The following is a 12,733-nucleotide window of genomic DNA, read 5'->3' as shown; positions in this document are numbered from 1 at the left end:
CAAAAGAGAACTGGAAGAATGCACAAATTAGAGACTGCTGTTTAACTTCACAGCAAGTGTAACACCATCATTTATTACATTTTGGCCCTAAAGGGGGTATCAAGAGAGAACCTAAAAGGGGCTGAATACTGAAATCTTTTTGCAAAGCAGAGGACTTAAACATCACTTCCTCGGTGCCTTTGAAACTTAAAAATCTGACTCTGGGCAATAAAACTATTTAGTATGTCATGCACATTAAAGCTATTCAGTTTGTCATCCTGTGCCAATTTAAATTACAGTTATATGATGATACCTCATTATTTTACCCAAAGAGCAGATAGCAATGTGTAGAATGCCACAGGACCAAGCCAATTCCTACTGAACCTCCACTGGGTCTTATATATAAAAACACTGAAGTTCACATGGAAAACTCAGCTTGGGACATTGCTAACAATGTTTTAATTCCATCCATGGCTGGTAAAGCAATTTCAGACAAGCACATACACCAATATTACAGTGTGGGCATATTATATCAATATTCACCACCAAAACAGAACACAATGCTAAATTGTTCTCCTGCATGTGCAGGTGCTTCTGTGGCCCCCTTATAAAATGACAATGTAAATCTTGTATTGAAACTATTTCACCTTGAGACCACTCTGCTCATTATCATATTTGCTTTAAGCTTCTTTCATTTTTTGCTGAGAGCTACAAACTTTAGCTGTCCATTTCTCAAAACACTTATTTCTTCTTTGAGGACTCGTTTGAAAGTCAGTTGAGATTCCAACTGCTCAAAAAGTGGAATATTTTCAGTGTATTGTTACTATTCCTTAAGTAAGCCAATTCTGGAGTCCTTTCTCAATGTGACAGCCAAGAGAGGTGAACAAATGTTCAGATAATACAAAAACAAAACAGCTATTTATCATTGTTGGTAGTGGCGACTGCTGGATATAACAATTTCAATGGATGTTAAAAATAATTCTCACTCAAATACTTCTCCCTTTCTTGACATGGACATTTACTTGAACATGAGGAACAAATATTAATGCATGCAAAATGGAAAGCAAAACAGTTTCCAAACAGTATTTTTTTAGATTCAAATGAACCATGAACAACTTTCTTAATAAGACATTCTTCATTGTCACATAGATTGTAAGCATCCTCCAACCAACAATTAATTGAATGAGAAGTATTTGCAAGTGGGTGTAACCATTTTGTACCTTTAATTTATACTTAAACTTAGCATTTTGAATGTAAAATCTGAATTGCTGGTACATTAAATAGCAAGGCAAAGCTGTTAACTTGCACTGGAATTTCACACCACATGTAATATTGGGAATGGTAAAAACTCATTAATACATCACCTCCTGTTATTCTGCCTGCCTTATAAGCACACTCTACAAGTAGAAAATTTCTCTCTGTAAATGTACTTACACTTCAATCTGAGCCATACAATTAAGAATACAAAAGGTACAACGCAGTAAGAAAAATACCTAGAACTGAAGAGAAATAAAGGCTTGGTTTTAATACTTCCTCTATTGACGGATTCAGGTGGCAGAAAAGGAAAAGCTCAGTACTTAACTGCATAAAATGGCCAGGGAAAAGACACAGAGCAAACTCAGAGAGCAGCACTGAAAACAACAGAAAAGGCACAGGAATTTTCAGCTGAGTTTCAGTGAAGTTTTTACCAACAGTGAATACTCCAAAAATTCAGGGTCTAACCTTGCTCATCTCAGGCACACCAAGAATTGCCCTCAGAAGCAGTGGCACATTTTGCATGAGTTGGTTTGCATGACAAGGAGAGGTACCAGTAATAATGCTTTGAAAATTGAAACCACAGCTTATGCTGTCTTTGTAGTGTAGCCATCTATATAATGTGAGTGATTTATAGTTTGGGTTTTTTCCAATTTACATAACAAACAACAGGAAACTTAAAAAGATAAAAATTAGACCAGTTCACATGTTACTACACCACTTCACTTCATACAATTTAAAAATTAAGACTCCCAGCCGCTGGAGAAAGGATTCATGCCTTACAGCAACAGCATTAAAAGTATCAGTCTGAAAGTCTGGAGCTGCAAAGACTGAGAAGAGTTCATGGATGTCGGCGTGGGAAGGATCCTCTCAGTGCGAGCAGGGATCTCTGTGCAGGAGAGCTGACGTCGGTGGAAGTGGGAGGGAATGGGATGGGAAATGATTGAGGACAGCTTCGGTGGGAACAGGGAGGACTCGGGAGAGGGTGGATGGCCTCGCTGGAAGCATGGACAGAGAGTGTGGGAGTATCAAAGGGAGGGAGTGCTGGTGTGTTCCGAGGGAAAGGAATTACCAGCCAGGGAGGAAAGGAGCGGACAGCTTAATGGACTAAACGTGCTGCTAACTGCTGACCTGAGATCCACTGCAGGTGCCATACAGCACAGAGCCATGCAGAATTATGCAACGTGGGCTTGCAGTGACTGCAAAAGTCACAGGCAATTTCAGGGTTTGAATGCAGAAAACTCACTGGCTGTAGGGGCATGGATTTTAACTGGCTGCCCCACATCAGCTGATAAATCAAAAGACTATTTCACATTCGGTCCTTCTGACGTGGGAGTAATTTTAATTTCAAACAAATGAAGTGTGGATTCACTCTCTGATCCCCTTGCAACAAAATGCACATATTTCTGTATTAAATGTACCAACAGGGAGAGTTCCTCAAGGAAAGAGGAAGGAAATCTTGCATACGTAAAAGAATGACAGAGCAAAATCAAGGTGCCACAGTGTATATTAATGTGCTGGAGAAGAGCCACACACACAGGATGTTGGGATAGCATATGATTATGAATATCCCAGCCAACTCTAAATAAACACCCAAGAAGTCCTTATGCCTTTGAGCATTTAGTCCAGTTATGCTATGGATTAAACAGTTATTATTCTAATGGTGTTTAAGTAGATTTCTATAAATCCACGTACATTTATCACAAACTCAATGACAAAAATATCTGAAAATCATAACTAATATATATGAAAAGGACAGACTGTCACAATTTTGAGTCCACTTCCTTGAGATTTTTAGAGACAAAAATCAGGGAAACTCCTCTTTGCAACAGTACTGGTTAAGTGTAATTTGACAGTCTTTATGTAGCAGTGGATAATCACACCCCAGTCCTTGCATCCAAGTCCTGCTCTTCTTTCACTAGTACAGGGTTTCATCTGCAGAGGCAGTGCATTGAAAATTAAGGGAAGAGTTTCCATGGCTGGTTCACTGTTTAAATATGGCACTTAATCCAAGATGCTCATAATTGTCAAATAAAGGCCACATATGAAAATACTAATTAAGGAGGGAGGTAGAGGTGCCATGACCTAAAAGAGGATTTCCATTTCTCACATACTGTCACCACATTAATACATAACAGAAACAGGTATTACAGCATTTACCTCTGCTCACACACACTTTCAGGATTATTCTCCAAATTTGGGGGCATTAATTTAGGGTTTCCCATACTAGAAAAGAACATGTCACTTTTTTAGCTACAGTTTATAAACTGATGCAAATCACAAAATACAGTATGCTCACACCACCCATTCAGAAAATGACCCTCTGCGATTTGGCCAGGAGAAAGACAAAACAAGACATGAACACAAAACCAAAGTCAAGGGCTAGTTAGCAACAGATATAATGCCATTTTACAACTAACATGGGACTCTTTTCTTTTTGATACATTTTCTGAATTGAAAAATGTGCACTATAGCTAGCAAACTGATTCAGTAATAGTAATATAATAGTAAATATTATTCACTATTAAAACTATACATGTTTTAATGAACTTAACACTAATGCCAGCCAAAGTGAAAACATGAAATTTACACACAGGCCAACTTCTGTTGATAGCTCTAACACAGCATTCTGTTGGCTTTAATTTGAGAATATACAACAACTTAAAGCACCCTGAACCAAGTGAAAAATCATTCAGGCAGATTACTGCCGATTCACACAAATTGTGGGTGACACTACCAGTGCCCAAAGCACACCAGAGTTGCATTTTGGGTTTTGTGAAGGAATCCCCAGGGCCATAAAGAGTGTACTATACACTCCAAGAAATAGCAATGGTTCTTAGTAGCACCCTAACTCTCTCAATTCTTCCTCAAGTCAAAAACCCTTTAAATTACAAAACAGCACAACATCCTGCCCAATGCTCCTGTTGCCTTCAGGAATTTCAAGCTCCTGCACATTGTTTTCAGTTTTCTCACTCTTTCTTTCTTTCCAAACAACTTCACTGGGCTGTGAGAACTGCTCTGCAGTGATCCCTCACTCCAGCACAATCTCTGAGACAGCACAGTTATCCAGCACTGCAAATCTGGTCCTACTACACACGCTAATGATAAATGCAGAGAAAGAAATACCAGGCTGCCTGACAGCTCTAAAGATTATTACAGGGATTTGCACCTGAAAATAATGTAGATGCGATGTGTCCAACAGATTTTGTATTCAAGTGATCACAAGCAGAGCTCCATTTTCATTTCTCAGAACCCATCTTTCACAGAACTGTGCTAAAGAGTGATGACAGGGCCAGAAAATGTGACTGAGTGATAAAAATCTGAGTGGCTGTCAATGAGATGACAGCATGCCTACAAACCAACAGCAACCTATGGAGTCTGGCTGAATTATCCAAACCTAGTAATAAGAATTTGAACGAAGTTCTTGAAGGAGAACAACAAAATTTAACTAAGTTACGACTGCTTCCCACACATGCTTCTGGAAACAGGTTTGAGGGATTTTTTTCCCCCTTAAACAATCACACAAGACAAATTCACAGAGCAAAAATTTTAAGACTACTTTCGATTCAGGTTTTGTAGCATTCAGTTATAATCCCTATTACAAATTCAGCTAGCAAAACAAGTGTCAGGACTGAGATGACAGCTGAAGCTTGCTCAGCGTGGCTGCTGTGTTAAACACCCGTGAGCTCATCTATCGCGTGTGAACAGGGCCGTAAAGTTCATTTCCTGTGCAGGGCTGTTAACACTGAAATTGAGTTTAGTACACCCCCATTCAGCTTCATGTTCTTAGTTAAGTATTGTTAATTCCTCCCCAGCTCACCGCTCTCGAAGTGTCTGCTAATTTTCAAGACTTTTCTTAAACTATGAAACTTATTAAACTATGACCAAAGATTGCTAAATCTGAAGGAAAACAATCAAAGAAAATCACCCACATAATTGAAGTAAATTATTCCAGGTCAATACTCTGGAAGTTGTCTAAATAGGCAAGTAAAAACCCTACGAAAACAACAAATCATTGGATTTTCTGTTAGCCTGCAAAGCAGTAACAGATTCAGCTAGATCTCACTTGCATCTCAAGCCTGTATCTTATATTTACAACATGTGTATCTCAGTTCTCATCACAGCAACCAGAAGAGATCAGCCATGTTATATAATATCCCCAGGACTGCTACAACGTGATTTTTCTTACATTTGCAACTCATTTTTACAAAATAAAAAATAGTTTCCAAAAAAAAAAAAAAAAAAAAAAAAAAGGCAAAGAAGCAAAGATATAATCCAAACCTATAACATTAGGAGCTAAAGTACAACTCATAGATAAACAGATAAAAAGCAAACAGACAAACAAGCACTCCAAACCACGAACTGTCTCACTTCCAAGAAAATAATCACAAATCACAATTTTTTTCAGTATGTGTCTGTCAACTCCATACAGTCTTGCGTTGTGCCTCTAAAGCGTGGGCTCAAACACACGGAAAAAAAAACCGCAAAAAAATTCCCTATTTGCAGCAACAGACAAGGTCAACAAGTTGTTAATGTAAATCAGTACCCAGAGCAAAGCACGCCGCCGCTCTCCCTTAACTCCCCAAGTGGAAGGGGTACGAAAAGCGGTCAGCCCAGCTGGCAGACCGGGCCGTGCCCCCGTTTGCAGCGGGGACAAGCGCGGAGAGCCGGGCGGGCCGGGCCGGCCCCAGCGCGGGGCTCCGCGCATCCCGCACGGCGCGGCCGCTCCACGGGGACACCGACACCGCTCTCCTTGCCGGAATCGGCAAAACTCATTCTGCGGAGTGAACAAAGAGGCTTGGGTACCCCTAACAAGCCGCCAAGACACGGATTAGTTCGTAAACGAAAGTAAAGCCCAAGCCAGGAAAAGCTCCCGCACAGCGGCCGGGAGTCCCTGGGCTGAACCGCTACAGCCAGCGCCTGTTCTGAGAGAAACCGTGCTCGTGTTCAGCAGCCTTTTTACCTTAGCATTGGGTCTGCCGGTCTGGGCCTCTGCCTCCATGCTCTGGCTGCTCTCCCTCTTGTCTTTCTTAGAGGAATTAGTCCTCGCCTCATAAGTGGATGTGTTGTAGCATTTAATGAATAATCCTGGGACGGGGTTGCCTTGCTGCTGTTGAGACATGGTTGTGTTGGTCTGGTGAGGGAAATGGTACTCCTCAGACTCATTGCTACTGTGACAGATCACTCTGCTGTCAGAGAGGTTGGTGCTTGGAACACAGCCCATGCTTTGTGGCCACCTGGGGAATATTTCTAAATTGTATATATATATATATACGTGTATATATATATGTATTAAATCTTTCCTTCCCGTTGATATTCTCCCCCTGCTTAATTTTTTTTGTTAACAGGTTGAATCTCTGTCCTGCGTCTCCGCTACACTCTGAAGCATTGCCATCGGTCCCTTCTACACCACCAGAAACGTGTCTGTTCTCCTTGTCCTCCAGGAAACAGGTCCTTTTAGCTCAATCTCAGCAGTGGGCTGGGGAGCTAGAGGGGAGGGAAGGGGGAAATCAAGAACCGGTCGACTTCGTATTTTCACAGATTATTATTAATTTGTCTAAGCCATCTGAGAATCTTGGTAACGTTTTCTTTTCCTTCTTGTAAAAGCAGGAAAAAAATTGGAGAAAAAAAAAAGGCAAAAACAACAAAAAAGGCAAAAATAACAAAAAAAAAAAAAAAAAAAACCCAAGCCCCAAACCACACACACCTCGGCGTCGGCTCGGCGCTCAGAGCGGCCGGGGGCACGGCACCATCTCCTCCCCCGAGCCCGGAGCGCGGCGCATTTTCCACCCGGGCTTGCTCCGCGTTACCGATTAACCCGGGACCGGACCGGGGCCGCTCCCCACCTCCGCGTCCGCGCTCACTCCTCGCGGTCCCGGCTCGGCGCTGCGCTGTGCCGGGGGTGCGCTTTGGGGCCAAAAGTCAAAAAAACCCAACGGTTTATTAAAAAACACCAGCGAAGAGCGGGAGCCGCCCGGCCGCGCCGGGGAGCGGGCTGCGCCCCTCACGCCGCGCTGGGCTCGTCCCGCGCCGCCTCGGTCGCGGGCGGGCGGGCGGCCGCCGCGGGGGTGACATTCAGGTTCCCGTCGTCGGAAGGAAGGAAGAGCCCCCCGTCAGGCGGCAGCGCGGCTCTCCGGCCGCCGCAGCGGCATCGCGGCTCAGCGCCGCGGGGCAGGGGCGGCCCGGGCCGCGGGGAGCCCCCTCGGGGGACGGGGCACGGCCCGCAGCGCTTCCCTCAGCCGCGGGGGCAGCCGGCGCGGCGGGCGGACGCATCAAAGGGCCTCCATGATGCGGCTGGTTTTTTGGGCAGAGAAGTGATGCGAAACGGCGAGAAGGGAAAAATTTAAAAAATTATAAAAAAAAGGGCGAGGAAAATCAAAAAGAGCGAGAAGTAGAAGGAGAACGATCCTAGCGTCCCATCCCGGCGGCAGGGGCTGCAGCGGCGAGAGCTCTGGTTCCCGGGGCCGTGGTGTCTGCATCCCTCAGCAGGGAAATGCCTGGCTCCCCGCAGCCGCCGTCCCTCGCGCCGCGCTCACCTTGTTATTATTGATGTTCCTCGGCGGCGGCCGCGGCCCCTCCGCGCCCCGCCCGCCCCGCCGGCCCCGCCCCGGCTCCCCCCGCGCCGCCCCGGCCCCGGCCCGGCCCGGCCGAGCCAATGCAGCGCCCGGCGGCGCTGACCTCCGGCCCGCGCTGGCGTCAATGCAGATCAGCGGCCGCGGCCAATGCCGCGCCGGCCCCGCCCGAGCCCCGCACCGCAGCGCGGCGCTCAGAGAGAGGGGCAGCCCCGGGACAGCGCCTCGGGGAGGCGGCGAGCCCCGGGAGACGCCTGGTGCCCTGCCTCAGAGAGCGGACAGCCGCCTCGGTTGGTGCTTCCCACCGTTTTCCTTTTCGGCTCTGCCCATGCCAATTTCTTTGAAAATATTTTTGAGAGCGAAGCCTGTGAAAAGGGAAGATGGTGCTATGGGTGGAGCCAGGCCCCGGGGCTTGGGAAATCAACTGCAGGCAGACTTTTCCTGGAATATGTATGTAAAATAAACCTTTTCTGTTTCTATATCGTATGAAAGTAACCATGCTCCCTTATCCTATAGATGTGCTGGGAGACTAGATGTCTCAATGTACTTTAAGAGAGAACATGCTGTATTTAAAGCCCCTTAGACACCATGCCCAGAGCAAAACAAGTTACTGCCATAGAAAATTTGTGTTCCAGAAGTACCAGCTCAAGTGCAGCCCAGGTTCAACGACAGACATACGACAGTGTACTCTACCACAGACCACACACGGCCCATGGCATCTTCACCTGCCTTTCGCTTTTTCACTATGTCATTCATAGCTTCTGCTACCTTTATTCTCAATGACTGACAGAGGTGCTTCTCCAAGCTCCTGCCTGTTTTCACTCACTCAGTGGCAACAGCAATTTAGGGAAGACCCAACCAAATTTTAGATTTAGGAACATGGTGAAAACCAAATATCAGAGACATGTCTTTTATCAATAAGCTGCAGCATCTAAAGAGGGGAAAATGATGTGTTACACGAGGAAACTGTTTGGACTACTCCTGCTTTGTGCCATGAACACTTCTGTGGTCCCCTGGCAGAATCACTGTGTTTCAGAAGAACCCAATTCAGCAGGAGCACATTTGTGTGCATTCAGGAAAGCCACACTTTTAACAGTACCTTAACTACATGAAAAATGCCATCAGGTCATAATTAAAAGCAAAACATGCAGATAAGTGATGACTATGGACAACAAGAATGGCAAGAAGCAGCTTTTCACTCATACATGTAACAGCATCACTAGATGAGAGCACCTTGTAAAGTTGAGAGATGCAAAGACAAAAGTCAGTGCTTTTGAGAAATGTGGTTTTTCAGGATAACCACAGTACTTGCAATGCAGAAATGCTTTTATTTACTTCTCATAATTGCTAGCATTAAAGGCTGGAAAATCAAGTCTTTCCTTCCTCGAGGTTCCTGCTACTGTGCAGTTTCAAGTATAAGCAATAGTCACATAAACTTCATCCGCCCCATTAATTTAGCTGATCTATAGAGCCTGTTATAACCAGGAAAAGAAGTCAGCTTCCTGTGTCCTCTCTTCACTTTGGAGAGCCACTCAATATAAGCATTTAACAATAAATGACGGGAAAGGCTTACCATACCCATTTGAAACAGTGGGCACTGTTTGGAGATGGATCTCATCCTCATTCTTTCCTTTATATTAAACATTATTTACTAAATGCCACTAATAAGAACACATTTATGTGCAGCTAGAAAAAGACTGTGGAAGAAGAGAATGCTACACTTCCTACTTGTGCTGTTAAGCATAAGTGCAGGCTCCCTTCCTCAGCCCTAATGGTTCTGTCAGCAAAACTGCTCTTGCACTTTATTTTGGTGGCTCTGGAGGATTCAGAGACAGCAAAACTTCATTTTCAGAGCTGCACATTCAGTTTGCAGTGCTGACACCTAGAGTTAAGCTTTCTACTTTGTAAAATAAATGGGTCTGGTTTGCAGGTACATAGAGATAAAATGTACAATTCATGGTCTCATTTTTAAAAAAATCAATATTGGAAAATCTCTGCTTTCTACTTTGAATGCAAACAAATTCCCACTCAACTAATACAAAATATATGTAAATTACAGGCAAATACTGGGGGGGAGAGGAAATGCTTTGTTTGATAACATGACAAAACAAGAAAATGTACAAGCAGATATGATGTGCATGACCACTTTGCTCTTTTAAAAAGTAGTCCCACAACTGTCCATTGGCAGGTTATTATGATTATTTCTACAGCCTAACTTCATTTAAAAAACCAAACTAAAACGAATCCATTTGCAAGATTTTCTTATGAGAACTCACACTGCCTTGAATGGGAGGATGAGACTGAATAAGCCCTTAGTAGCTTAATAAAAGCCATTGAAAAATCACTGGGGTTATTGTCACACTGATAAAAATTCAACTAAAGACAAAAAACTGCTCTTTGAACAAGACACTGGAATTGTCTTGTTTCTCTACAATTTGGAAACACTGATGCTGGGTTTTATTGCCAATAGAGAAATACAGCTGAAAGTATAGATTTACCCAGAGCCTAGAATCAGAGGGAAGGAGTGAAAGCATCAAAATTGTCGGCAATGGCTGTAATTTGTCACCTGCACTGTATGAAGTGTGTGGATAAAGGGCCTTGTTCACACTTACTGCTGAAATGCAGCTCAGGAAATGGTGGGCCCTGTTATAAAAAAACAAAAAATCATGCAAAATAGCAGAGGAAGCCTAGGAGTGTAGACACTGGCAGATTAGGGCTGTGGGGGAAGTGCAAGGTCAGTACAGAGTCAGTAAGGGAGAGGTCAGAAGTGAACCAGCTCTAGGAGACAGCTGGAGGAATGAGAAAGGTTATTTATGGATAATAAGGTTGAATTTCATTCAGGACTGCAGAATAAGAAAGAATGCTAGGAAAGAGCTTGGAATGATTGTTATCAGCTTCATCTGCAGACAAGTGGGTGCTGGGGAAGATCAAAGTATTTGGAGAACAAAACAAGTGTCAAAATTAAAAGGATTGAAAGGACGCTATTCAGCCACATCCTCATCCTTCTCACAGAGAAATTACATTGGATCCTACAAGACTGAACATACTGCCCCAGATATCCCCCACTATTCCTCATATCTGCTATCTCCCCCACATTTCCATAAGCAAAACCCTTTCTGTGCCAGCAGTGTCCATCCAATTCCCACTGCTCACTGTAGGAGTTCATGCACGAGCACTGGGACAGTTCACTCCTGTCCAGTCACACAAAGATGCATGCAAAGGCCCAGAGCAAAAATTTGCTGCCAAAATCCCAATTCTGGTAACACTTCAGTACCTGAGACGTGGGCAGGCAGAATTATTCAGAAGGAATGATGGGTTAACATCTGCATGAACACCAAATATCAGTGGATACTTTGGGAAAGTGTCTGTCCAGCAAAGGCAGAGTGAGCATGACTGCAGTCCTGTGAGCACAGGCAGCAATCTTGGTAGGAGATTACTCTATGTGGTTCTAATTGCTTCTCCCCCCAAGCCAGCTGTATGTTCCAACTGTGTCTTTTGCCCTTCTGAAGAGTTGGGCAATCCTCTTGGTCTCTAGGCCAGTGAAGGAGGCAGTGGGGAGAAGGAGAACTGTGGAAAATGTGCCAGCACGCCAACAGCTGAATGGACTCTACAACACTAACTACTGACACGTGCAAGCTGTGAGAGAGTTTTCCTCCCCATCCCAAATACTCTAGAGGAGGAAACAAGGACCATATGCTGCCTTAGCCCCAAGTGAGTATCAGCATTACACCCCACCAGGGTACATCTGCTTGTTTGTGTGCAAGCATCAGGTATCCTGGAGCAGGGTGTTCCAGGTGCCACAAGAGTAAAATTTGTCCTGAGACAGCTCATCCCCAGCTCCTGGAATGTACAGAAGTACAGTGAGTTTGTTTTGTGCAGCACTTTGCTGATGTCCTGAAAAGCCCCAAAGCAGCTGAGAGCAGGCTGTCCTGGTGTCCTGGCAGGCTGTCCAGCTGCTGCTGTTGTGTAATTGCAATTGCAGAACACAGACAGCTGTCTGTACCACTTGGAAATCAGAGCCCTCAAGGCAGCCTAAGTCAGCAACTTTTTCAACTCTAGCACTAAAGACAGTCAAGTCCAAAGCTCAGATACTTCATGTATGTATAAGCTTCATCATCATAACTGGTGTCAAAACAGCTTTTGCAGCTGTAGTTCACACATCACACTCTGCACTGCTCAGTGATCAGCAGATAGACACACTATTTCTAGGAGAAAAATGTACCCCCTTCTCCACTGTACCTGCTTTCCACTTTGACTGCCTTCTTTGCTGTCCATCAGTCCAATGCTTCTCAAATTTCCCTCAGCATTTTACTTTCTCTGCTGTGTTTTTGGTGGGCTCTCCCCAAACTACCCAGGAGCAGCACTTGCTCCACAGCAGGTGCAGAGTGAAGGCGAGCAGATCTCTGCCACTCAGCTTCAATGGCTGGGCACAGGCCTCCAGATGCTGCTGCTCTCCCTCCCACTCCTCCCTTCCCCAGTGTCCAATGCTCATCCCTAACCCACATCTTCCCAGTGCCTGAGCCTGGGGCCCTGCACAGCCCAGGGAGAGCAGCACCTCTGGGTGCAGGAGGCTGCCCTGGATCACCCAGCTGCTCCTGACCTGCTGCCAAAGCAGCTCCAGCAGCGCCTACTGCCTGGCCTCGCCTTCAGCTGACCAGAAATTTGTGGGGAAGGGAGGAACAAAGCACTGTGGTCCCCACCCAGTCCCCTATAATTACCCAGTGCTTCACAAGCAGTATTATCTGTCTGCCTGCACAGGGCCATGCAGCCAGCTGTGACCAGAGAGAATTAGCTGTTCCCCTCTTGGAGAATTTTCCCTTCTCTCTTCCTAAGTTTTTTTAAGCCAACTTACATTTATTTAGCATGCAGCCTTTTGAGTTTGTGATTAACTAAACCAAGGATGACAATTGGTCCCTTTAGGTGGAGTG

General features: G+C 44.8%; 1 protein-coding gene across 1 annotated transcript in view; it reads right to left on the bottom strand.

Moving 5' to 3' along the window:
• The window catches only part of PDE8A (phosphodiesterase 8A), a 111,715-nt gene extending 104,517 nt beyond the window's left edge, over window positions 1-7,198 (bottom strand). Inside the window, exon 1 of the mRNA XM_058033034.1 lies at window positions 6,197-7,198. Within this exon, the coding sequence (XP_057889017.1) occupies window positions 6,197-6,457 (261 nt within the window). The 5' untranslated portion in view covers window positions 6,458-7,198. The remainder of the gene's footprint in view (window positions 1-6,196) is intronic.
• Between the last annotated feature and the right edge of the window lie 5,535 nt (window positions 7,199-12,733).

The sequence above is a fragment of the Melospiza georgiana genome, chromosome 13 (genome assembly GCF_028018845.1).
Source record: "Melospiza georgiana isolate bMelGeo1 chromosome 13, bMelGeo1.pri, whole genome shotgun sequence".
Lineage (NCBI taxonomy): Eukaryota > Metazoa > Chordata > Aves > Passeriformes > Passerellidae > Melospiza > Melospiza georgiana.
This window is presented reverse-complemented; position numbering and strand designations above follow the sequence as displayed.